Source organism: Triturus cristatus, chromosome 2_2, assembly GCF_964204655.1.
Source record: "Triturus cristatus chromosome 2_2, aTriCri1.1, whole genome shotgun sequence".
Lineage (NCBI taxonomy): Eukaryota > Metazoa > Chordata > Amphibia > Caudata > Salamandridae > Triturus > Triturus cristatus.
The window spans coordinates 316,881,650-316,908,520 of NC_140582.1; the positions used below are offsets into that span (position 1 = coordinate 316,881,650).

At 44.2% G+C, this 26,871-nt stretch overlaps 1 protein-coding gene across 5 annotated transcripts in view; it reads right to left on the reverse strand.

Annotated features, from left to right (window-relative positions):
- SEC24B (SEC24 homolog B, COPII component) overlaps positions 1 to 26,871 on the reverse strand; it is a 678,312-nt gene that overhangs the window by 333,662 nt on the left and 317,779 nt on the right. For all 5 annotated transcript variants that reach the window (XM_085641377.1, XM_085641376.1, XM_085641375.1 and 2 more), the window contains one exon: positions 24,624 to 24,782. In XM_085641377.1, coding sequence (XP_085497503.1) covers positions 24,624 to 24,782 — 159 coding nt within the window. The remainder of the gene's footprint in view (positions 1 to 24,623; positions 24,783 to 26,871) is intronic.

Here is a 26,871-nt window from a genome sequence, read left to right on the forward strand (position 1 = left end):
ATGACTATGACCTTCCCCCAGGTCAGTTCCTGCTCCACCGCCAACTCCTCAGCCACTACCGACCGTACTATGACCTCACACTAGGGGAGCCTCCCACACACCCAGTACTTCACACAATATTACGAATGGGAACAGGTCGCCACCTTACCACGTGGCTGTACAAATCGATCAGGGAACTGACACCTCCACTACTAGAACCCCTGCGGACTCTCTGGGAGGAGGAAGCGGGACGCTCATTTCACGATAACGAGTGGGAGAGGGCGATGGAATTCCCCAAAAAAGTGTCTAGGAACGCCCGTTTTAAGAATATACTATTTCACATTTTACATAGGGCCTACCTGACACCAGCACGTCTTCCGCGCTTCTACCCCGATACGACCTTTCTCTGCCCTCGCTGTCCGGCGCGAGACGCAGACTTTTTCCATATGTTTTGGACCTGCCCGGGTATTCAAGCCTATTGGTCGTCTATCCACATGACACTTCGAGACCTCACTGGACTTAACCACTTGGGAGGGTTGTGCATTAGGCATAATCGGACGAAGGAAACGTCACAAAATACCCATGCGCTTTGTTTCCCTAGCCCACTTGCTGGCCAAACGCTGTATAGCTATGCACTGGCGCTCCCTTTCGGGCCCTCCGATCACGGCGTGGGTGGGGCGGTGCTTAAATGGGCTACAGCTGAGGAGGACACAGTGCCTGAAGAAGAAGCTAAAGGTATACGCAAAGTCCCAATCTCCTTGGAATGGGCACTCCTAGTACACCAATTCAAACAGTCTCAGACCCAAGAAGACCCGATCACCGGCACAACTACCCCTGACACCACACAGCTACCTACTGTACATGCCCACAAGACAGGGGACCCCTCCCGCTTGCCCACACCACCCTAGGACTCGCTAGGCTCTCGCCCCACACGCCAGCCATACTGATCTATTCCCTGCACCCGCCCGCACATCCATTTCCTCCTACGCGAGATGCAGCTGTGCCGAAGAGTAGATATCCGAGGAATCACGACATTTGCCTGGCCCAACCACTTAGAATTCCATGGCGACTCCTAGTTCGGTTCCTCCCCCCAGTTTCTCTTTCTGGCGAACACCTGCTACAGCACACGCCGCATCTACACGGAATGAGACGCAAATGTAACTCTCTATAATGATGGTATTTATTTATTTATTTATGCGATTTTTAAAGCGCTACAATTACCCATGGGTGTCTCGGCGCTAGGAGCTATGACTGATACCAATGAAGTAGAACTCTGGGGCAGTTTTAGAGTGATTTAAGAACAGTCGTGTCTTTGAGAAAACAGCCATGTTTTTAGCTGCCTTCTAAAGATAATCAACGTCGGACTGGATTTTATGTTGAGAGGAAGGGAATTCCATAATTTTGCAGCTGCGATGGTAAAGCATCTGTCTCCCCAGTTAACTTTCCTTGTTCTGGGTATGTGAAGCAGATGAGCAGTGTTGGAGCGAAGCGTTCTGGAGGTTGATAAAGGTTTAAGTGAAGTCCTAAGAAATTTTGGTCCCATGTTGTTTACTGCCTTGTAGACAATACAAAGGGCCTTGAATTTCGTCCGACTTCTGACCGGAAGCCAATGCAGGTGGTCCAAATGTCTTGAGACAGAGCTAAATTTTGGAATGCCTATTTATTTTTTTTTTTTTAAATATATTTTTATTGCAGGAATCAGTAAATCGTTACATTATCGACCAGCATTATATAACAAGCAAGATCAATGAGATACAACCGTCCGTCCCCCCGCCGTAAGTTTCTTACACAGCCATTCAGCCCACAACCCTGGGGTCGGGCGGCGAAATTCAATGGGGGCTCAGAAGGATGTCGAGGCTGGTCCGGATGATCCACTGTCCGTCATCTGCTTTTCCAAACAAGCCTATAAACCCAGAAAGGAAAACCCCACCCTCAAAACGCTACGAACCAAAGGGAACCCACCCAACCCCCGCCATCAGCGCACGGCAACAACCTAAATTTTGGAATGCCTAATAGAACTCTGGCTGAAGCATTTTGTATCATTTGAAGTTTGGAAATGATTTTTTTTTGAGCATTGAGGAAGAGAGCATTACAATAGTCAGTACGTGAAAACACCAATGTAGAGATTAGTGTTTTTCCTGTAGTTGTAGGAAGATATGGGAGAAGTTTCTTTATTTTCCTTAAGATGTTGAATGATGATGAAACTACAGCGTTCACATGATGATGAAAAGAAAGTTTGTCATCAAATATTACTCCCAAGTTTCTTACTTTACTGACTGGTTGGGGTGGGGTCCCCATTTCCTCCGGCCACCATAGAGGAGACCACAGAGGCTCAATCTTACCAAAGAGCATGACCTCCGTCTTTGATGAATTAAGTTTTAGACAGTTGGAGGCCATCCAACTGCTAATAGCCCTCATACCATCTTTGAAGTTTGCTGCTATCGTAGAACCGTTTTTATGTATGGATAGTACCAACTGGGTATCGTCGGCATATGTTGTTAAGTTGATGTTATAAGCTTTTATTACCCTCGCTAAGTCCGAGACATAGATATTAAAAAGGGTCGGACTTAGCGAGGAACCCTGTGGAACTCCACAAGGATGGCTAAAAGTGGGGGAGGTAAAAGTGCCTAACTTAACTGCCTGCTTGCGATCCGCCAGGAAAGAAGTAATGAGGTCTCTGGCTTTATGTTTAATACCGATGGCCTCGACACGGCCGATCAAAGTAGAGTGATCGACCGTGTCGAAAGCCGCCGATAGATCTAGCAAAATCAAGACAGCCTGTCCTCCACTGTCCATGGTGGTTCTTATTTCATCTGCAGCCTTAATCAAGGCAGTTTCTGTTCCATGTCCTTGTCGGAAACTGAACTGAGTATCATCCAAAAGGTTGTTACTTTGGATATAGTCAGACAGTTGTTGGTTCATGACCGATTCAAAGACTTTGGCTGGAAACGGCAGGGATGCAATAGGGCGATAGCTAGATGGTAGTGCAGGATCAAGTGATGGTTTTTTTAGAAGTGGTTTGATTATAGTGTTTTTCCAGATTGTTGGATATAGACATGTTGAAAACATAATGTTACAGATGTGTGTCAGTGGAATTGTAATAGTGTCTGGAATAGTGTTGAATATAGAGGGATGACAAGGGTCCAGAGGGGAGCCAGATTTAATTGACAAAATTAGTTTATGAATATGGTGCAGCTGTGTCTTAGTGAATTCCGTTAATACTGTAGGATTCACGTTTAAGTGTGTTTTGCATGATTCAGTAATGTTCGGATTTGGGGAAAAGTCCTTAAATATAGAAGTGACCTTTCCAGAGAAGAAATCAGCCAAAGTGTTGCAAAGAGTTTGAGATGTTTCAGTGGGTGGATTGGGTGGTTCAGCAAGATAATTGACGACTTCGAACAGTTTCTTCATGCTGCATTTGGCTTGATTTATTTGGGTGGTATAGTAAGTATTTTTCTCTGTGGCTATACTCTGCTTGTAATTATGGAGTGCAGCTGTATATGTTGTTTTATCTGATGAATTGTAATGTTTGCGCCAATGGCGCTCTAGATTACGGCAATATTGTCGTTGTAATCTGAGTTGTTCGGTGAACCACGGAGCCGAGGGGGTCTTCCTGGTGTGCTTGACTGTTCTGGATGGAACTAGTGTAGAGAATGCCTCTTCGAGAGTAGAAGTATATCTTGTGGCTGCAATGTTAGGATCAGTTTCAATATCTATACCCAAAAAGGCCTCAGTAAGAGTCTGTGCAAGCTGAATGTAATCCAAATTTTTCCAGTCTCTAGTAGTTAGGTGGGAGTTCTGAGCTGTTCTTTTAAGAGCTGTTGTTGTAGTTTTGATATCGAATAAAATAGCAGAGTGATCAGACCATATTAAAGGTAGTGTTTGATTAATGGTAATGTGTGGATTATTGGTAAAAATACCATCAAGGGTATGTCCTGCCTTATGTGTTGGAACCGTTATCAGTTGTTTCAGTTCCACAGAAAGAAGATCATTAATGAGCTGGTCAGTGTCTTTATCGGTAAGGGATTCAAGATGAAAATTAAAATCACCCAATATGGTGAAATATTTGTGTTCCACAGCTAGTTCACTGAGTTGATGAAGTTGTGAAAGAAATGTCGTACGGGAGCCTGGGGGTCGGTACAAAAGGGTACCCGTGAGTGTTTGATTGGTAGTGAGCGTCACAGTGAAGGCAAGTGCCTCACAGCTCGTGTGTTTTAAATCAATAGCTTTAATGCGAAGGCTGTTGCGATATAGTATTGCTATCCCTCCACCTTTATGCGCTGAGATACGATCCTGCCTATAGACACAATAGTCTTCTGGCATGGCAGCTTTAAAATCTGGTCCTGATGCATCGTCTCCCCAAGTTTCAGTGAGAAACAAGAGATCGATAGCATAGGTACTAAGCAGTTCTAGTATGTCGATTTTATGGCATGGAAGCGAGCGAGCGTTAACAAGTGCCGCTTGTATTGGTTTCTGAGGTATCGGTGTTTCCAATTTGTGTTTTTTACAGAGAGTACAACGAAACGGCCCTCCAATAGGATCAGTGAATAAACATATCGGAGGATCGTGCTTCTTGCATAGGGTATCATTTAAATTAATATGGTAGCCGATTTAGTTACACATGTACCACAGTTATATGTACGGAATGTAAATGCTCCATGATTGTAACAACAAATGCCAATAAAAAGAATATACAAAAAAAAAAAAAATGAGAAGGGATAGCAAATTGCGTTTAAATTTGGTTGTTCTCAAAGCGTTTCTAAATTGACTGTAAGCAAATTTGTGTAAGTTGTGTGAAAGTTGTCAATCGACACACGTATAAGGCCTTCTGGAAGCAAGTCTATTCATGGTTACCACGCATTTTTATCCTTCTAGCAATTCACTAGAAGATAATGTACACTGAGCATATATCATAGTGGTTGTATAAGCTTTGCCAATTGCTAGCATTTGAGAAAATAGCTCATGACATAAAGCAGACCTCTAATTGCAGACTTCATGTGCACCGAAAACTTGTGCTATTTGCCGGTCCGGCTGAGCGCATTACAAGTATTTGATTGTCATAAAGGATGAACTAACGAAGCAGAATGCCAGTTGAATACTCCAAAAAGGGATTTTTCTTTTTGTTTGTAGTCGATTTTCGTTTTATATTGGCCAAATCATCAACTGAATGGCTTGTGGACTCCATTTCGAGTAAATAAACAATGTTGGTTGATGTGAAGTGAGGAGTAATAAAAGGGTTAATTTTGTTTCATTTACATTGTCATGTGCTAAAATTCGAATAAAGAGAATTTGGGTAATTGTGTAAGGTTGCATTACAAGCATGTAAAAAGATAACTCATGACCTATATTTCACATAATGTCCTATCCACAAATATTTTGTGAAAAAGAAATTGTTACTGTGAAATATGGAGTTAGTTCAAGTACTACCTATTTTCATTCGGATTTCATTTTCGAGGTCCAATTATTCTTTAGGTTGGAAAATGCATATACATAATGAAAGCACAGAAAACCACTGCACAGAGTAAACCCTACTTTGTTTAATCAGACAAAGAAAATATATTCTAACACTGCAATCAGGGCCCAGTGGTAATGAAAAACGTCTAGTGAAGCTTCTTTCAAAGCTTCTTTTCACAAAAACATGTGCTTCTTGATAAAGGACATATTTGCTATTTATCAGTGTGGCACGTTGCACACTGAGTGCTTAGAGACAGAGCCTCAAGATGGTTATATGGTAATTTCCCTCTCTCAAATATGATCATAAACAGCATAATACTCAGAGAATCTGCATACATGGTCTATGCCATATTGCTTCATTGTGTAGACGTTATGAACACATAAAGACATTAACAGAGACACAGAAGGGTAAGTTCTTACAGTGAGTTGCAATATAATTTAATAGGACTGGTGGGAATTGAACCAATGCTTTACCCCTGGAAAGTGAAGGAATCTTTGGGGAAGCAAGCAGTTAGTTAGGCTGTAGTAGAGTGATAACATTTGATTTGACCTTTGCACAGCAATAATGTGTGACTGAAATTCATTGCACAATATGCAATGGTTTCAAAATACAAAGGTAGAAATGGCTTGCTTACTTTTCTCGATTTAACAAGCAGGTCCATGCTATTTACAGAAACACTATTTAACTACGCTGTACATGGATGACTTGGAAGGCAAATTACAGTGAAACAAACCTGAATTACAGAAACCTTTTTGTTCGTAACAGCTCAAGGGGACATTACTGTCTGCCGCAGGTCAGACAATTGTATTGTAATTATTTAAGTGAACATTTAACTGCCAGTACCGTTTTGAAACATTGTAGTTAAATTCTATTATGACTGACATGCAAACTAGGTTTTACCACAATCAGTACCAGTTGCTCTTTATTTTCCAGAAAGTTTTCTGTAAAAGAGCAAGGTTTGAATTAGTGGGGAAAATCCCAGCTACTGTACTTAGTCCACCATACCACTGAGCTAACGCTTCCCACCAGACTATCAACTCCAAGGTGGCACAAGCCTTGACCGTAAACTAATCTTCTGCTACCTAGACTCTTTAGATTCTTGTTCAGAGTACCACGGTAGTAATCAGAATACTTTATAGAGCAGATCCTATGGTACTGCATTAATGAATATGTCATTGCCAAAGAACGTGATGAATCGCCAAACTTCTGAAGACACTATTAATTCCAGTGCCAAGGGTAATAATGCTAGGAAAAGGTAAACAAAGAAGCCCATGTAACTACAACTAAGCCTTCAGATTTTGCGGATGATGTCATAGGAAATACAGATTGAGGCTCAAAATCGAGCTGAGAATGCTTCAGTGGTTCTCTAAGACTTACATAGGCATTAAATAAGGAAAATTCCTAATCCACATTTCTTGACCCTGACAGCATAAGCAAGTCAGTAATGATGAGAAGCCAGGACAAGGATACAATTGGCTTACAATGTTGCTCTTTGATGCTCCTATGAACGTTTGTCTCCCATTTTTTTTAAGACATGCAGGCTGTCAAACAGTCTAGTCCATCATGGCAAAGGACAACCACCCAAGGCACTAGGCACCTTAGAAGGAGAGAAGGCTTGAAATGAAGAGAAAATTATCCCCTGCCTCCTGGATATTATATCCTTCAGAAAGACAGGGAGAATAAAAAAGGTTGGAGGGCTTGCTACTATGTTGAAGACAGAATATAGATACTTCTTTGAACATGCATATATTTCTGATTGTGAAAGTGTCTCTTTTGCAATCTCATTTTCGCCCATCACTTTTTCTGGGATCCTCCTATATAGAGCTCCTGGATCCATGGACTATTTCTCCCATTTGCTCTTGGAAGTCACAGCTAATTTAGCGACTACCAGAGCAAATTTCTCAATATTAGGGAATTTTAATGCTCATGTTCAAGTGGCAGGCCTCCTTCAGTATTTGATAGCAAAATATCATTTGCAACAAGTGATATGCCCCACTCATGGAAAGGGGCACTTACTTGACCCCATGTTCTCCTCTGATAACCATATAAAGGTATCTGCACCAATTCCTGTCACGTGGTCAGACCATTATTTGATCCCAATCATGCTGAATACTAGCCTACCACAGTCATATCCCCAACAGATCACCCGAAAGGATTGGGCCTGATCCAAACTACCTCTGTATACTTGGAAAAAGTACTTAGGAATTCAAATCCATTTCTGGGTCCTGACCCAACCCTAGCAAGTGAATGTATTTCATCATGGCTGGAATAGTCATTGGAGTGAATGAGCCCTAAAAAAAAAAAAAAAACATGGGAGACTCGTAAAAATCTAATCGGCTTCTTGGTATTCTCCCCAGTTAAGGAAACTCAAACAAGTCTGCAAAAAAGCAGAAATAATCTGGAGAAGAGAGTATGGAGAGGACTCAATATTGAGATACAGGGAAACAACTAGAGTGTATCATGCAGCAATTAAAAAGGCCCAAGCGACCTTTTATGAGGAGAAAATAAAAGCTGCAGCCTATTCTCCACGCGAAATGTTTTGCGTGATGAAAACTCTTTTAGAACTGGCAACATCTAGCCCCACTCTAGAGGTCACTACCTGAGCGGTGCAATGGTCTGGCTTACTTTTTTCATAAGAAAATCTAGGCTATCTATGACTCGTTTCAACCCACTCTTCAAGCAGGCATTGTGGTTCTAATGAATATCTACTATGAGCAACTCAATAAAATGGCTTGCTTTCCCTCTTTTGACTCTAGATAATCTCTCAGACTTACTGAGCAGAATTAAGTCAGGCTCTCTTGAGGATCTTGTGTCCCCGTCCACCCCCCCACCCCCCCCACCCCCAACGTATCCAAGCCTTGGGGGCTGAGGCAATTGGTCCCACTTTACTTGAAATGTTTAAACTTTCTTTCACCTCTGGCATTGTTCCAACAGTATAGAAACACGCGATGCTCAAAGCACTTAAAAAAACAAAAAAAAAAAACAATCTTGATCCAAGTGCCTTTGGCTAACTATCGGCCCATATCCTGGTTAACTGATTTTAGTAAAATACTCGATATACATGTTCCGTGCTCTCAGAATTCTTAGAGAAGCATGACATCCTACATGCCACCCAGACTGGATTTAGGCCTTTTCATGGCACTGAGACAGCCCTACTGGCAGTGGTGGAACAGTTAAAGGGGCTTCTTGATCTGGGAGGTTCAACAGTGATCATCCTATTAGACCTTAGCACGGTGTTCTATACCGTAAATCATAACATACTAGCAGTGAGAAGACAGGAGTTGCTGGACCTGTCATGGATTGGCTCAAGTCGTTTCTGAAGGACAGAATCTTTCAAATCTTAGTGGGATGGTACCTCTGATAGCCTCAGGCTTAAATGTAGAGTTTCACAGGGCTCCTCGCTGAGCCCAACTCTATTTACTCTTTACCTGAGACCCCTTGCTAGTATCGTCCTCCAGTTCCAGTTTCATAATCTTTGGGCCCTTGCCTGGTAAGCGTTGCTGGGTGGATGAAGAGATTTTGTCTCAAATTGAACAGAGACAAAACAAAGGTCATGTATCTGGGTAACAGCCCAGTGTCTTCTCTGACCCTGGATTGGCCCTGCAGCCTAGGCTCACCTCCGACCCCAGAATCATCAATAAAAAGCCTTGGAATGTGGCTGGACGAGTGCCTCAGCCTTGAATACCAAGCTGTTAAACTTGCAGCCAAGTGCCATGTCATGTTAATGGATGTTGCAGAATATTCTTCCTCTTCTCCCGACGACTGCAAAGAGATTGGTTATCGAAGGGCTTATCCTTTCTCATTTGGACTCAAAAACAACTCAGCATTCAACTCGCTGATGACCTTAGGGTAAATGGTGGTACAAGAGTCGCAGGCCACATCATGCTTTGATCATGTGGGCTCGAAAGGAACATCTTGTTGAGGCATTAGCAAGAAGGCTTGAACCCTGAAACATTCAAACGAAATACATGACCTATTCATTGTCGAAATGCTGAGGAATTTTTAAAGATACACAGAAGGATAACTCTGGACCTGTGTCAATGAAGCTTGGGAAACCAGATGTGGCGCCTAATAAACTCTGGTGTCATGTTCAAAGGTGGAGTCATATCTGAAGTCACATCCCACCACCTGGTGGCACTGGGGAGATATTGCAGGGGGAAAACTTTTCTAGATCAGTCTGAAGCTTGGGAGGATAATTCTAGGCAAGGAATCTGCAGGAAGATGTATTAATCAGAAATCATTTGTGTGAGAGCTTTTCAAAAGGTTTGGTTTACCATTGGGATTGTGGGAACTGGAGTAAATGCATATGGAAAAAGTTCCTTATCTGTAACTCAGATTCGCCAACATTGGCATCTTTCATAAATTCACATACTTGATTTATTCCTCGCCATCAGGCTGGGAACCCTCTGTAAACGATGTTAACACACCAATATGTTATACACACAAATAAATTGAATAGAATTACAGCATAGCTCTTTTACCTCCTATTCACATCATTGTGAATGAACTGTCCTCCAGTCAAACAGCCAACACCCTCAGCTGTTCCCCTGACAGACTTTCTAGCTTGTTAAGAACTACCCTTAGTAGCAGAAGCCTCAAGAAAAAAAAGAAGGGGGGGGGGGGGGGAGGGGGTGTGGCTGGTTGATGGGAAATCTGTCAAAAATGGAAATAGTCGAGAATCAGTGTTAAAGTAAAAAATAAATGTATTCTCCAGCATTGGATCTTTGTTAGATTCACTTGCTTTAATTAAGATTTTCAAAGCAAAGTAGATCGCAAAATAACATCGCTAGCCGGGCTCAAATGAAAAGGCTGCTGAGCACTGTTCTCCCAACAGCTACTTCCTTGTCCGTGTTAATGTTGACACAGTAGTGTTTTGTGAAAACATGCATTGGCTTATATGTTGCTGCTTTACAAATGTGCTTAATAGATATTCCTGAGAAAAGGGCAGTTGTACAAGCCGTAGCAATAGTTAAGTGAGCTCGAATGGCTGTCGAAAGTGGTCTATTCATAAAAAGTATGAGCCAAGAAAATTCACGGGAGCTAGAGCAGGGGTAAGATGTCCGCTAGTTGCGCGCCACCCTTTTAATCGAGCATCGAGGTGCTCTTTTGGCAGACTCGTCAGCACCGGACCTCATTACCAGGGGTCTCAACTATCCAGGCCTTCAGCCCTGAAACACCAAGAGCAACGCTGGTGAAAAGACGGTACGCAGCACCGGCTTTGCGGTAGTTTTAGAGTTAGGATAACTATACTCCTTTTTTTTTTTTTTAAACACCGGTCCTGAAGAATTGCTGATTGACCCGTTAGGGGCAGAAGGCGAGAAACATGTTGACCACTTACACTATCTAGACCCTGCAGGATCATTGGCTCCAGACAGGGCTCACGCATTTTAGTTAGGTTAGTACACCCCCAGAAAAAATTTGTTCCATACAGGGCAGTACTAAACCTATTTTAACTCACTTTGCACTCTCAATTCACTACCTTGATCACATACCCCATGCACCCAACGGCTGTCTCTTAAAAGATCTCCGGCAAAAAGCCCCTTCACGGGTGCCCGTCGGGCATTGCAGTGCCGGCCCGACGAGGAGCACAGCCCAATGATGAAGCATGACATCCTTCGGGGTGAGTGAGGGCAATCCATAAGAGACCTGTGCCTTCCTTCCCCCCTCAGGAACTGCACGCCAACTTCACTTACCAAGAAAATTCAAGCCACAAAATCTCTTCAAAGTTTTTTTTTTGTATGGACATGCCTTAGCACGAAGACCTAAAGGTACAAGTAGGTGACCTGTTAGACAAAAATCTTACGTGTTATGAAGAAAGAAGTTTAGATATTGTTTGATGTCCAGGAAGTGCAATGCCCTTTCAGCTGATACAGCAAAAAAGTTGGAAATGAAATATTCAGATTTAAATGAAACCTTGTAGGCACTGTTGGGATAAATTTAGGGTTTATACTCATTATCATCTTGTGTCTTGGCAAGAGTGGATAAGATTACTTGCAGGAAACTGCCTGTATTTCACTCACTCTCCTAGCTGAAGTAGCAATTTCTAGTAAAAACACAAGCTTCCAAGAGCAGTGTTTTGTGAATTGCCTCTAAAAGTGCACAGATTATTGCTGCTAGGAATGAATTGAGCTCTCATTCTGGTGGCATTCTAACTTTAGAAAAGAATGCTTTAAATAGATTCCTTTTGAATTCCTCAATTATCCTTTCAGAATATAATGAAGTTGTATTTGGGGATGTCGAATAACTTGAAATTGCAGCGATATTAATTTTCATGGATGCAAAAGATAGACCAGACTTGGTTAAAGTCAGTAGGTATGGTAGAACAGATATGGGGACCATTCAAGAAGAATTAACTTTTTTTCTTCTTCTTTCAATGTAAAAAACCACTTCCACTTCATATTATAAGTTTTGATGTTTGAAGGGGCTCTAGCAAATATCCTATCTTTTTACACTCCTCTGGTACTGGTAAATTATCAAACTCTAGGTATTGAGTTGAGGAGCCAGGCTGTTCACTGAAGGGACTGAGGGTTGTGGTGAACAACTAATCCGGTACTCTTTGAAAATAGTCCGGAATCTGGCTTGATTCGAACTGGCGTTTGAACGGACATGCCTCTTAATTCTGAGAACCAATGCTGCCAATCCTACGCTACGGTGACTAGGATCATCTTGCACCACTGCATCTTGCACCATGCCCTCTTGGCCTTGCACAATACTTTGGATATTGGCGGAGTTGAGGGAAACTTGTAGAGGAATTTTCATAAACTGACTGAGAACACATTTCCATCTGATTCAAAGCAATCCTATCTGCTCACAAACCAGAGGCACTTCTTATTTTGGTCTGTTGTGAACATGTCCTATAATGGAATACCCCACATTTGGAATACTAGAGGCAGTTGCCAGTTATCTAATTCCAACTTGTGAAAGCTTTAGAACTGCCTGCTTAGGCGATTCTCCACATCATTGTGCAATCCAGTGATACGCACTGCTGACAACTAGACACTGTTGTTGATTGCCTGCAGCCTGCCATTGTGTGCCTCTTTTTACAACAGTACAGAGCTTGTTCACCTTTGTTTGTGTACATAATACATAGTGGTGGTATTTTCAGTTTTGTTCTAAACATAGATGTCTGCACCATAGGGGGAAAGGCTTTGAGGGCCAACTGTTGCTGAATAATTTACGTTCGTAGCCACCACTGATGAATCTGCAGCATACACATCATAGTCTACAATATTGCTTTAATCAACCTTACGGTCATCTTATTTTTTTAGGTCAAAAGGGATGCTTGCGAATTAACTTGCTCCTTCTCCGTCTTCAGATGGAAAGACCCTTGTGTAATTACTGGAACCAAGAAAACCATATCTGTGCTTGGGGTGAGACTAGATTTGTTTACGTAGATATGTAAACCCAAGCTTGTTAATGTGTTCTATGCTCTTTTTGTCATATCCTGGCAATCTTGATGCATTTTCACACTTACGAGCCAGTTTTCTAAACGTTATACTACTCAATCTTCTCTTCTTAAAAAGGCTGCCATTGGAGTCATGCATTTTGTAAAGACACAAGGAGCCAATTTTACTATAAATAGTAATGCCTTGAACTGGTAAAGATGACCTACGTTCATAAAACGAAGAAGCCTTCTGTGTTTTGCATGAATTGGTATATGGAAAGTCACATTTTCCAGATCCAAAGAGGTTAGAAACTCCACTTTTTGGTAAATAGCAATATTTCCTGGTTTGTGATCATGCAAAAGCTTTGCTTCTTGATGTGTTTCTTACGGTTAATCAAATCTAACAGGTTGCCATTCTCACTTTTTAGATAGAATCTCAAGTAGAATCCTAGAATCTTCTCTGATAAAGGCACATCTTCCACAGCTGTGTTCACTACTTTGGTCAACTCCTAGATGCAGCTCTTTTGAGTGTCTGTCTCCCTATTTTCATGTAGGGCGAGACGAATGTTCCTCAGACAATTCCATAGTATGGCCAAATTTTACAATGTTCCACTCCCACCTGTATGAGGTTACTTTCTGCCAGCTTTAATGATATAAGCTCATCCTCCATCCCACTGGCAGGGTGAAGGGGTGGATGTTACACTGAGGAAATCAGGTTCCACATGCCTTGTTGCCATATTTCGACAACAGACCCACTCTTCAGCACTGGCTTTGTTGTGTTTGCCCAATGTTGTTTTTGTGGCCTAGGCTGTTGTACACATTCACCATATTTTTGTTTGCATGTTAAAAGTTAGCTTGTTGGAAAGTATTCTGATTCTGCCACCTCTTTCCTCTATAGAGTCGTCTGACCTGAAAGACACAAATCAAACTAGCGGTCTCTGTGTTAGTGCTGATAGACTGACCAGCCTCATTCACCTTTTTACTGAAGACATTATGTTATGTCCATCACACGGCATGTTCATGATTTAGGATTGGGCCTCAGGCATGAACCACATGCTCATCAACCAACGATATCGGTACAAAAGTTACATTCTAAAACTGTCAAAAGACACAAAGAGACATCCATAGATGCATCTATTAATGTGTCAGAAGCATGACTGACGACTATGCAACAGGCAGTCTGATTGGAGTACTTGTTGACGAGTGGATTATCTTCATCGATTAGGACAGTGGTGTTACTGAATTGCTCGTTGACAGACTTGTAAACAGGGGTACAGGAGCCAGACATTTACTTGGTATTGATGAAATCTGCTGTACTCTCTCTATGATGACTGCATTTTTGAAGGTGCTGAAAGCTTCCTGTATGCTTTGTTCCTGATGGGATTGAAATCTTAGTCTTTTACCTTGGCTGAAAGGGCTATGACGAAGTGTTGGGATGGAAACTTCCTCTGCATGGTAATGGCCGTGCATCGCTGCCCTTAGTGCCCAATTGTATTGATGTCTGGATCCCTAATTCTAAATATGGTTGTCATAGGCAAACACGGATCATACGTGTGCACATGACATAGACCTGTCTCACAGACTGCAGTCTTGTTGGACCAGACCGGGTGCTTAAAACGCTACCCTAATAGTGGTGAAATGCTACTGCCTTCACCAGTAGTTAAGCAGTACAAGTGCGGTGGTGGCAGCATACCGTGTAGTGATCAGAAGGAGCAAATAGGTTCTTTTTAACCTATGTCACTGGAGTGATGCCAACAGGTTCACTCATTCCAACGTTCCGCTGCTGTGTGATTAACTCATCCGTGGCCTACATCAGGTTGGTGTGAAATGCTGTGCAGCGCATGAGTGGTGTATCTGTGCTTGGTCTATGTGTGCCTGAGAAGGGTACAATATAAGGATCATGCAGTACTGTGAAGTGTGTGCATGTTGAATGCATGTGCTGGGTGCATGTGTGACCATGAGAGGCACAATGCTCGAAAGATCTAGTGTTGTGCAGTGCGTGCACGTTAAATTTATGTGTGTCTATGAGTGGTACAATACAAAGAGGATTCAGTGCTTTGCAGTGCGTGTATGATGTTTACATGCACTAGGTGTATGTGTGCCTGCGAGTGGTACAATGCATGGAGGACACTGGGTTCACTTTTAGGAGACCCAGGCCTGCATAGTGAAACAAGAGGAGAGGAGGTAGAGGTATCTCCTGGACAGATTTGTGTTTTGCTGCATTCTTGTAAGCGGGGGGGGGTGGGGCGGGACACACAGTGGAAAGGGAGAGTCAGGTTTCCCCTGTACACATAAAAAGGGTGTTATTTGATTCAGTGAGAGGTCACCAGCAAGGGGTCCGGGCACATCGCAGAAGGAGATGGGGCTGATAAGAGACTCATCCAGGTATGAAATCTAGTCACTCCCATGGCCTGTGTTGTGGGGCTATCAGCTTTGGAGTCACTACTGCTGTGACAGTCTGTTTTCAAGACAGCAGAGGAGTGGGCACTTCAAAAGAAGCAGACCTACAACAAACTTCAAAGATTCAGATCCTAAATCACATTTGGTATCTAGAAATTGACTATAACAAGGGAAAAGTGAGACCCCAAATGCTGTCATCTGCCAAGCAGCCAGATGGGCTGTGTGAAGAACGGAAGCTCTGCAAGACTTCTGCTTGTGACCAAGACTGAAGGCCAAGGCCTTCTAGTCTCTCTGCTGGGTGAGGAGACATCACCCAGAGAATTAAAGACCACCTGCTTTAGATCTTGGAGCACCACTGCCTACCAAGACCAGTGTGCCCTGTGAGGAAGAGGGAGCGAGGACCAGTGGGAAATCCTGTCAAGCGAACTCTCATTGCAAGGTCTGTCGAAGCGGCTGCTGCATCGATCAGGTCGGTGCCCATGTCCAGGCCAAAGTCGATGACCCCTGTATACCAGATGAGGGCCGTCAAAAAGGGAGTCATGGCGAAAGTTGTGTCAGTCGAGTCACACCCGAGTGTAGCTAAGCATCAGCAATTCCATATGACAGGAGGGGCTGCCGTGCAGAGACCTGCTGTGCCTAGTGGGTCGGAGCTCATATATAGTAGGGACATGGTGACCCCATATGCCAGAGGGGGTCACTGGAACTAGTCAGAAGTGTGTATTGACACAGAGCATTGTCGTATGATTGAGGCCGCCATGGGAATCCCCACTCATCTACCCGTGGACGAAAGATCAGCACTGGGAACTGCTCATCGTCTTCCCTTATAGTGGGAGAGATCAAAAGACTTACTTGCAATGAGGAGTCGCAAGTAACCTCCAGTTACCACCGGAGCGCAACCGTGTGAGAGGAGAACGGGAACCAATGAGTGGAGTCTGCTTGGGCTGTGTGCAGTGAACGCACCTAGACCAGCCTCTCCTGCTTCAATGCCTGCAGAGGGGGCGTGCTCAGAGACTCTAGACCATACGAGCCTGCAGGTACGGTTAAGACTGAATTTTGGCCAGTTAGCCCTAGGGGAACTTGCTGGCTACATAGGGAGTCCGCACTGGACCACTTTCGACTTTAGAACAGTCAAAGGGGACTCTAGGATCTCAGACTACTAATGGTATATTTCCTGGATGTTGCCAATAGTGAATGGGGGATAACCACTATTGCTAGAGCGAGGAGAAAGTGGGGCAGGGAACTTCTAAGGAAACAGTAGAGATCCGACCTCAGGGGTATTGTGTAGTTGTTTCTGAATGTCATATTTTATCTTTGTGTTGGTAATGGTAGAAATAAAATACTTATCTTTTTTCATAAAAGTAAGTATTTGGCTAGATAATGAAGTATTGCTTTCCCTGCGTGCACTGTGATTTGTGAGCCAGTGTTCACTACCCTGTAACCTCTCCTCTTCCTAGGGGAGCCGTGAACAGCTCGTCCACTTTACTACTGAGAGTCAAGTGCAAACAAGATACTTGGCCCAGTTGTTCAGGATCCAGAATAGGTCAGGTTTTCGACACCAGGAATAAAAGGCCTTGAACCCCACGGTTGGGCCCAGAAACCTCTGCATGCCCCGTGGCCCTCTGAAAGGGGTTCTAACAAGAAGTTAAGATTTATTCATTTGTGGTTCTGGTGTAAATGTCCTCTTTGCCTTTCCTAAATTTCTATTTGCAGCCTCTCTGACTTTATGATTTGTAGCAGAGGGCAGTGGCTGACCAGATGTCTGATCATTAGAGGTAGCGTCAGAGGGTCTTACAGTCTGCTTGAGAGTCTTAGATTTAGACTTCTCTGTGGAGCTTGTCACCGGCTTTACTCTTACTCCTGAGGTAGGAGCTTACACATTCTTCTCCAAAATATGCAGTGCCAGTCTTCGATGCTTATCTTCAACTCTATGCAGAAATAGTCCTAAAAATGCTACATTCTGCTGGACTGAGACCTGGATGTAGGCACTAGAGACATTTGAATGTGTATCAATCACACACATCTTGCTTTTTCCACTGGTCTTGCAGGCTTTGAGGAGTGATTTCTTCTCCACAATTTCTGATATAGTTGTTCTTCAATATCCTAATCCAGTATTTTCTTCTAAATACCTTTACACATGAGAAAAACATCCGAAAAAATAGAGAGCAAACTCTTGAGGGTTCTCACACTGAACGCGCAGTCGAAAATCTGACAGATGGTAACATCTGAGAGGGGAGCAGCTGAGGGTGCTGGTTTCTGACTGGCTAGGGTCTGGGTTATTTACAATGATGTGAAAAGGATGTAAATGGTCCGTGTAAAGTTCAATTTTATTGAGTGTTAATGTACAATACTGTTAACCTTGTTTATAGTCGCAGCCTGACAATTTAAGAATGTGATTCTCTGAAAGTTTTAGTGCTGGTGAAAGCAAGTTCAACAACTAGGGATCTCTGCCTTGAAAACCTGGATGTTAAGTCAGGCAATTGTTTCTTTTTGCTATCTCAAATACATCAATCTCTGATAATCCCTGTGCTTTTTGGATGGCACTGGTGACATCTACTTACTAATGCAACCACATGAGCTTCTTCCAAACTACTATCATTAGTGTGTCTGCAATGTGGGCGTGCTTCATAAATTAAGATTCATATTGGATATTCAAGTAACTTGAAATCCAGGTAATTCAAAATACCTTCAGGACACATGGGAGCCATGAAAAACGTATATTTTTCAAACAAACAATGGCAAGCCAATTGGTTTGACTTTAATGTGCTAACGCATGTAAAGACAGATGTGCAGAAATCTGCATTTGTGTATGCAATCATGTTACTTGATTGGAAGCAGTGGGTTGCTGATCAAAGGCAAACTTTATGGATTTTAGAAACAATAGGTCTGTTTATGATGCAGCCTGAATGCCCATCAAGAGATGGGAATACTATTAACAGGCAAAACTACATCAAAGTCCCCGCGTAGACCATATTTTAGAGCTCTGGCGGGAGGAACACCCGGGGATACGCCTTTCTACTTTGCGGCTAACACAATGTGCTCAATGTAGAGGTTGGGCTTTCTACTGGTACGAAACACCACTTGGTTTGTTTCTAAATACACTACATTTCTACCACAGGGAATTTCAGACCACTCAGCCATAGTTACACACCCGCAGACATGTTCCCAGAGGCTAAGTGGGGAATGGAATCTGGGAAATGACTGACTGGAATACCAGAAAGTTGGTCACAGAGACGAAGACCAACTCCTGTAAGGAGAACTGGGGTACCATGGACTCCTAGGTGGTTCTCTGGGAAGTGGATAAGATGGTTGTAAGGGGGAAACCTATTGTGCAGATATCAGGGAAGAAAAGGGAGAGAGTTGGGGAGAAGGCTATTCACCCTGACACAATGGGAGAGGGACTATGTCGTGGCTCCCTAATAGGTACTGGCATGCACAATAGAGGGACTCAGGGAGGACCTGAAAACCCACGTCCAACAAGAAGCAAGGGCCAAATTCGGGGGCAGCAGGGGCGACTATATGGTATGGATAACAAAGCAGGAAAACTCCTGGCCATCGAAAAGACAGGAGAGACAGCATTGGGTAAGGTCATCAGGGCGTGATCGGGTAAGGTCATCAGGGCGTGATCAACAGACTTAATTGAAACCCCCAGATGAGGTCATACAGGCCTTTTCCTACAAACTGGAGGACCTATACAGACCCTGACCAACGAGAGAGGCCATAGACCTAGAAAGATTTATTGCGGATCACCAGCACCCCGACTGGATACAGAGATAACTGAAGCAATAATATCTGAAACACAATCTCAAATGAAAGGGAGAAAAACCCTTTGTCCTAACAGCTTATCCACTGACGTTTTTACATGGGTCAGATCTCACATTGCAGGTCCACTGTGTGAAATGCTTTATAGGGCACGGCAGAATGGCACCTCCCATTGGATATGAGGTGGGAAATGATTGTACTGCTTCACAAGACAGGGAAGCCTCATGAGGAATGTGCCTCCTTTAGGACGATACCTCTGCTGAATGTAGAGACTAAGATTCTCACAAAGGTCTTGGCTAATTGCTTACTACAGGTGGTTGACTCCTTGGTGGAGCCGGACCAGCCGGTCTTTATGCCCTGTAGGGCAATGCTGCACAAAGTGGGACAACTGGCTGTGTGCTTAGCGCATAAAGCTAGTATAGTTGAAACAGCTATTCTGCTGGCCCTAGATGCGAAAAGGCGTTGCCGGAATGGCCATACATGAGGGCGACGCTGCAAAAGATGGGGTTTGGCTTGAGGTAACGGTCCTGGGTGATGCTGCTATACACTGACTGACACAGAGTTTGGACTAGGTAAAGGCACCCTACTGTGATGCCTATTCTCTCCCCTGCTCTTCGCTGTGGCGAGCAGGCCACTGGCCGCATGGAAAAAAAAAGATGCACCCCTGGCTGTTAGACTCATATTAATGTATCAGGTGGCTGTGTGTGGTATCAGTCTTTTAGCTTTAAACGCCGGGATGCTTCGGTCGAAGCAGCTGTGTGCTTTACAAACGCGTGTAGATTGATTGATTAATCATGCATGGGCTGCAGTGTGATCCGTAATGGGAGGATGTAATCTTGTACATGGCAGACATCCTGCTCTATCTGTCAGACCCAGAGTTCTCTGTGCCGACAGTCCCGCAAACTTTAGAAATCTATGGGTCCCATTTGGGGATTCGTATCAACTGGCATAAGTTGGTGGCGTACCTTCTGATCCAGATCGACCCAAGACTGCAGTGGGAAGGTCCTCTGGGATGGGAGTCTTCTGGATTTAGGAATCTGCCATATCTGTAGCCACAGACGAGGAGACTCTCCATAGTGAAAATCTCACTAGAATCTTCGCGAACTAAAAAACAGATGTGGCCTGCTGGCAGAAACTCTCACTGTCACTATTGGGAAGCCCTCTATAAAATGATGTATTTACCAAACTTTTTGTATAGGTTAAAGAATGCCTTGTTTGAAGTTCCACATGGGTTCTTCAGGTCGGTAGACAATGCAGCCAGGACCTTGCTATGGGATGGGTGGTTGGAGGAGCGCAGGTGGGGGTGGTTTGTGGGACACGCGAACTGCCCTGGGCACTTTAACCAAAAAGTCTCTAGACAGTGCAAATGCCATGCCAAACCTACGTTTGTACTATTGGGTGGCACAGTTGAACAAGTTACTTACCTACGGTAACGCTTTTTCTGGTGGATACAGTATCTGCCTGTGGATTCCTCATCTTGTGAATATCCCCTGCGCCAGCAACATTCAGAAACTTTTGGAGCAGTCCACGCCGATGAGGTCGAAGTTGACATCACAGAGACACGGCTCCGCTCGCGACTCCGCTGGTGTCACCGGCTCCATAAGAAGACCTCGTCGGCGTGATGACGTCCGTTCCGCCCTTTTTTTCCGTGCCTTCGAGGCACACGGACACACTGACAATACACAGTATACACAGTACATAATATACAATCAACACACACAGTGTGGAGAATAAACAGAAAGGCAAAAGAAATAACACACTGCCTTTGACAATAACAAATACATTTTGAAACACCATCATATATTAAAGGTATACAAGGGTGGACAATGGGGAGGCGGGTGGGTCAGGGAGGAATCCACAGGCAGATACTGTAAACACCAGAAAAAGCGTTACCGAAGGTAAGTAACTTGTTCTTCTGATGGATACATCTGCCAGTGGATTCCTCACCTTGTGAATAGATTCCCACAGCAGTCCCACTCCCGGAGGAGGGTGTCCACCCTTCTATACCAGAAAGTCCTGAAGGACGGAACGAGCAAAATGTCCGTCCCTCCTCACCTCGGTGTCTAAACAATAATGTTTTGCGAAAGTGTGGAGGGAGGCCCAAGTTGCCGCCCTACAAATGTCCTCGACAGGAACACCCCTAGACAAGGCAGAAGTGAAAGACTTAGCTCTAGTGGAATGGGCCCTTAAACCCTCTGGAGGTTCCTTACCAGCCAAAGAGTAGCATATCTTGATGCACAAGACAATCCATCTGGAAAGGGTGCGCTTGTGCACCGCTCTGCCTTTCCTGCAGCCAACAAAGCCCACGAAGAGCTGGTCATCAACTCTGAAGTCCTTTGTCCTGTCCAGGTAGAAGCTCACCGCCCTCTTAGGGTCCAAACGGTGAAGTCTCTCCTCCTCCTTGGAAGGGTGAGGGGGAGGATAGAAGGTAGGAAGGGTAATGGACTGCCCCAGATGGAAGGGAGTTACCACCTTAGGCAGAAATGCAGCCCTGGTCCTGAGTACCATTCTTTCAGCATGAATGGTCAAAAACGGGGGTTTTGAACTTAGAGCTTGAAGCTCACTTACCCTCCTTGCCGAGGTGATCGCAATGAGAACAACCGTCTTGAAAGACAACAGTCTCAAGGGACACTTGTGTAAGGGCTCGAAGGGAGAACCCATAAGATAAGTCAAGACAAGGTTTAAGTCCCTTTGAGGCACAATAAAGGGAGTAGGAGGAAACCGGTTTGTAAGGCCCTTTAGAAATCGTAGAACAATAGGTGATTTGAACAATGAAGGCTGATCTGGCAAGCAAAGGAAAGCCGACAAAGCCGATAAATATCTCTTAACAGTAGCCACAGCAAATCCTTGCTGAGCAAGAGAAAGGGAAAACTGCAGAATGTCAGATAAACGAGCCCTCAAAGGATCAATTGACTTCTCCCCACACCAGAGCACAAACTTAGACCACCTATAGGAATAGATAGATTTGGTGGAATGACGTCTGGCAGACAAAATTACATCTACCACATCTGGCGGGAGATAAAAATAATTCAGGTTGCCCCGTTCAATCTCCAGGCAAGAAGGTGTAAGCTCTGGAGGTGGGGGTGTAGAACCAGCCACTCCGATTGTGAGAGGAGGTCTGCCCTCAGAGGGAGACGGAGCGGAGCGCACGAGGAGAGGTGGAGAAGATCTGTGTACCACACCCTTCTTGGCCAACCCGGGGCGATCAATATAACTTGGGCCCGGTCTTCCTCAGAACCCGAGGAATCAAGGGTATGTGAGGAAACGCGTAAAGGCGTCGTGAGCCCCCAACTCAACTGAAACGCGTCCCCCAACGCCCCCTGCATCGGAAACTGGAGACTGCAGAATGACGGGCAGTGCGCGTTCTCGCGGGTGGCCAATAGATCTATCCGAGGAGTCCCCCACGTCCGAAAAACGTGACGAACCACCTCCGGATGGAGCCTCCACTCGTGGTCGGCGGAGAACTGCCGACTGAGACTGTTCGCACGTACGTTCAGCACCCCGGCCAGATGATTTGCCATCAGACAAATCAGATGATCCTGAGCCCAGGACCATAGACGCAGAGCCTCTCTGCAGAGACAAAGAGACCCCACTCCTCCCTGCTTGTTGACATACCACATCGCGGTAGTGTTGTCCGTCAGGACTTAAACAGACTGACCGCAAAGGGAAGGGAGGAAGGCCTTGAGTGCCAAACAAATCGCCTGCAATTCCAGAAGGTTGATGTGAAGCAACCTTTCCTCTGGAGACCAAAGTCCTTTGATCGCCAGATCCCCCAGATGCGCACCCCACCCTAAAGTGGATGCATCTGTTATCACTGTGGCCACCGATGGGAGTAGATGGAAGGGCTTTCCTTGGGACAGATTGCCCTCCACGCTCCACCAAGACAGATCCGCCGCAGCTTCTCCGGAGATCCTCACAGACTCCCTGAGATCTCCCTTGTGCTGATACCACTGCCTGCGGAGGCACCACTGGAGCGCCCTCATGTGCCAGCGTGCATGGTTGACCAACAGAATGCAGGAACCAAACAGACCGAGCAGACGAAGGACCTTCAAGACTGGAACGACCGCTCCATTGCAAAATAAAGGAATCATTTCCTGTATGTCGAGAATCCTTTGAGGAGGAGGGAATGCTCGACACACAGTAGTTTCCAGTACCGCACCTATGAACAGGTTGCGCTGAGAGGGCACCAGGTGAGATTTGGGCACGTTTATCGAGAAGCCAAATTTGAACAACATCTGAGTTGTATCCTGCAGATGATGTAGCACCTTCTCTGGCGACTCCGCTTTGATCAGCCAGTCGTCCAGATAGGGGAAAACGGAAATCTCCGACCTTCTGAGATGGGCTGCCACCACTGCCATCACCTTCGTGAAGACTCGGGGTGCAATTGTCGACATTCTCACAAAAAAGGACAGAGAAATTCAGAAGAAACACAAAGTAACAGTGAAGCTACAGATAGAGATTCCCGAAATCCGTTGGCGTCGATGGCGCGGAAAAAAGGGAACTTACGTCATCCCGCCGACGAGGTCTTTTTATGGAGCCTGTGACGTCAGTGGAGTAGCGAGCGGAGCCGTGTCTCTGCGACGTCGTCTTCGACCTCATCGGCGTGGACTGCTACAAAAGTTTCCGAATGTTGCTGGCGCAGGGGATATTCACAAGGTGAGGAATCCACTGGCAGATGTATCCATCAGAAACAAGTGATTAACAACTGGGCATCCCAGTCACAGCAGGAACCATTGTTGATGGCAGACTGATGAGCGACAGAACTGGAGGATTATGTCTAACATCTCTATGGGGGAATGGAGCTTCCACTGCTTTCCCTCCTGACGGAAGTGGTGATCGAAATATGGTAGAGGGAGACAGTCATCCTGGGTTGGAAGGACAAAGCGATGATGGAAACTCCACTTTGGAACTCCGACATACTGATAGGCCAGTGTGAAATTGAAGGGCATAAAAAGTGGGATCTGCCGGGCATATCAAAGGCAGGGGATGTTTGACGCCACGATAAAGTACTGCTGTTTTTCACACTGCAAGAGCGGTATGAACTGGAGGAAAGTCAATACCTCCGATATCGGTAGCTATCATATATCACAGCGAGCTACTGCGCGAGGTAACAGACTGGGTCCCTGGAGAGCGGCCGAAGACATTGATCTGTAATGACATGTGTGGGACAATGGTCTCTGGGTGGGGATAGAGTCAGGGGAACACTGGCAGAAATGTGGAGATGTGGATTCTACATTACTGAATAAGCGCGGGTGAATGCCTTCCAAAATGTAGGTCTATACTATGGCAAGAATGTGCTGTATCAATGAAGAGACTGGTGTGCCACAAGTTGCTGTTTATGGTTACCCATCATCTTGGTGCTTGTATTGTATTGAAAATTACAATAAAAACATTTTAAAGAAAGAAAAAAATACACCAAAGTCAAATGAATAATAGTAGTCAAGCACTGAAATGTTAGGAAATGCAACATGGGAACAGCACAGCAAATCAGGATCCACTTAAATCTCTTAACAGCTATCATGATTCAAAGGAAATGTATTTTAATCAATCTAGTCATTCTTCCTTGCTCTTTGACATAAAAATGTATCTTCACATTGGTGGCTTTTAATATTTCTACACAAAACTTGTTTCCTGTTATACACTTACCTTTTGTACATCGTATTCTCATGACCGCTTCAAATCCAATCTTTCTAGTAAGGTACCGTTTCAGGTCTTTCTGTAATTTGTCTGTTTGTTCAGGATTGTGAGTGGATTGGAATGATGGATAATAATAGATACATCCAGCAGAATACTTAGATACACATGCTACAAGAGAGAATAAAAGATCTTTGTATTTTTCTCTTAAGAAAATACCTAACTAATGCCCAAATTATTACTATAAAGCATAAAATAAATCTAGTGGTGGATGCATGTGTGCAGAAAATATGTGGAATCTGTAGTGCATAAACGTGGCATAGGTATGACCCGATACAAAGGTAAACTATGGCCACTTTGGTCATGGGCATAACCTAAATGCTTGTACAGCCACTTATAAGGTTAGTAACCCTCATAAACAGGCATAATTTTTACAACAGAAAAATGTGTATACCGATGTAAGAATGAACCATCAACACTATTCAATCACACACTAACACATGCATGCGCGCAGTACACACAGACACAAGCAAAAACCATAACAGTTAAATATTTACAAAGTTACAACCTAAGTATTTACATAAAACTAACATAGCTCAAGAATTAGTGCAATTTCTGATGTTTTCATACAGTAATGAATCAGAGATGATCCTTTATCTCTTAGTGTGGCAAAGTGTGGCAAAATGTAGAAATTCCTCACCACAGAACTATACTCATTTGGCCACACTCTGCATACCTGTGATTGATCCCTGCACATCATCATTTAGGGCCTGCACAACTGACCCAACTACACCCTGCGTCGTCCTTTACAGTCCCTTAGGCCCACTCCGAATACTACAGCTGCTGCATTTAGATTTTAATGAAGCTACTCGTCACCATATACCTAGTTTAGAGCACACATTAGTACACAAGAACCTGGTGTTTCCATAAGGGACAACAAGGCAGTAACCTTATCCAGCCACCCAGTTGTAGTGCTGAATTACTGTAGAAATACCTGAAACAACAGAACATTCTCAGTGTATTGTTAGTGCTATAGGAAGCACCATTCTGTCAGGATCTTTGTTGGAAGGTGATCAAGGACAGTTAGATTTAATCCTCATCTGCTGCCCTGTGAAGTGTTGACGCTCAATCAAATATCACTCAAAACATTTTCAGAGGCCTCCTGAAAAGCAAGAAGTTCAGAACCGCTCCAAATTGTTCAGTGCATTCTAGAGTCTGTGGGCCTTCAACTCTGAGAGATCAGACCTGTGTTTGATCCTCGTAGGCTCAGGGGCAGATCAGAAAGAAAGACAGATAAACAAGGATTCCTAGCTGACATAAAATGAAGTGCCATTGCCTTAGACAATATATGCATGAAGTTGTGCCAGATTATGGCACATTCTGGCAGACTGAATCTTGCAACTAGCAGTGAGTGTTTGAGTCCAGAGGACATTAGATTTCCGTAGCTAGATGAGCCATCATCAATGCTCCAGCCAGCTTCACATGACACTAGCAAGGGAGAATTTTACTGAGCATCAGACTTTAAACAAATTGTTGATTTAGTTGGCTAACTAGTAAAAAGAAGGATTTCAAATTGTTAGATTTATCATGGTGGCCAAGGTGCTCCAAGGGGGCTCAGCACACTAAAAGGGAGTGTTTTAGGGTCTACCCATCAGGACTAGGGTCTCAGTTTTCGCTCTATTCAGAGTGAAAAAGTGATGTTTCATCCCAAGGGTTACGTGGTCTAGGCAGCTGGTGGTTTTGGCCAAGCTTTGCCACTCATGTGGACTAAACACATACTTGTTTTGCTCTAATTCAGTATGAAAGTGCATATCCACTCAAATGCTGGCCCATACATACCCATCCATTATTTTAGTCTCTGCAGTACTATGTTCATATCCAGAGTTTCATAAGCAGCTTAAAGATTGAGTTAAGGAGGGTTAGAGGTTCACTTGCTGACCTTCATCGAGTGACAGAAGGAGATTCTCATATTTGCATGTCATGGCAGAGTTTCAAAAATATGATGAGTGGGAATAGGTTATGGGTTAGCAAGCTGAATGGTCTATGGGTCCTGTCCGATTAGGGGAAAAGGCCATGAATGTGGGTCCACCTGGAGAGGGCATCAGGAAGGATGACTTACTTTCTAGCTGTATTTCAGGTAGGGTGTAAGTGCTCATATTCCCATTCCCAAAACAATGAACGCCCTGTTACTGGTTTTCAGCATTTGGCACACAGATGGGAATAGGGTTTGGGAGACTGGGTGTAGCAACAGAGGTTATGG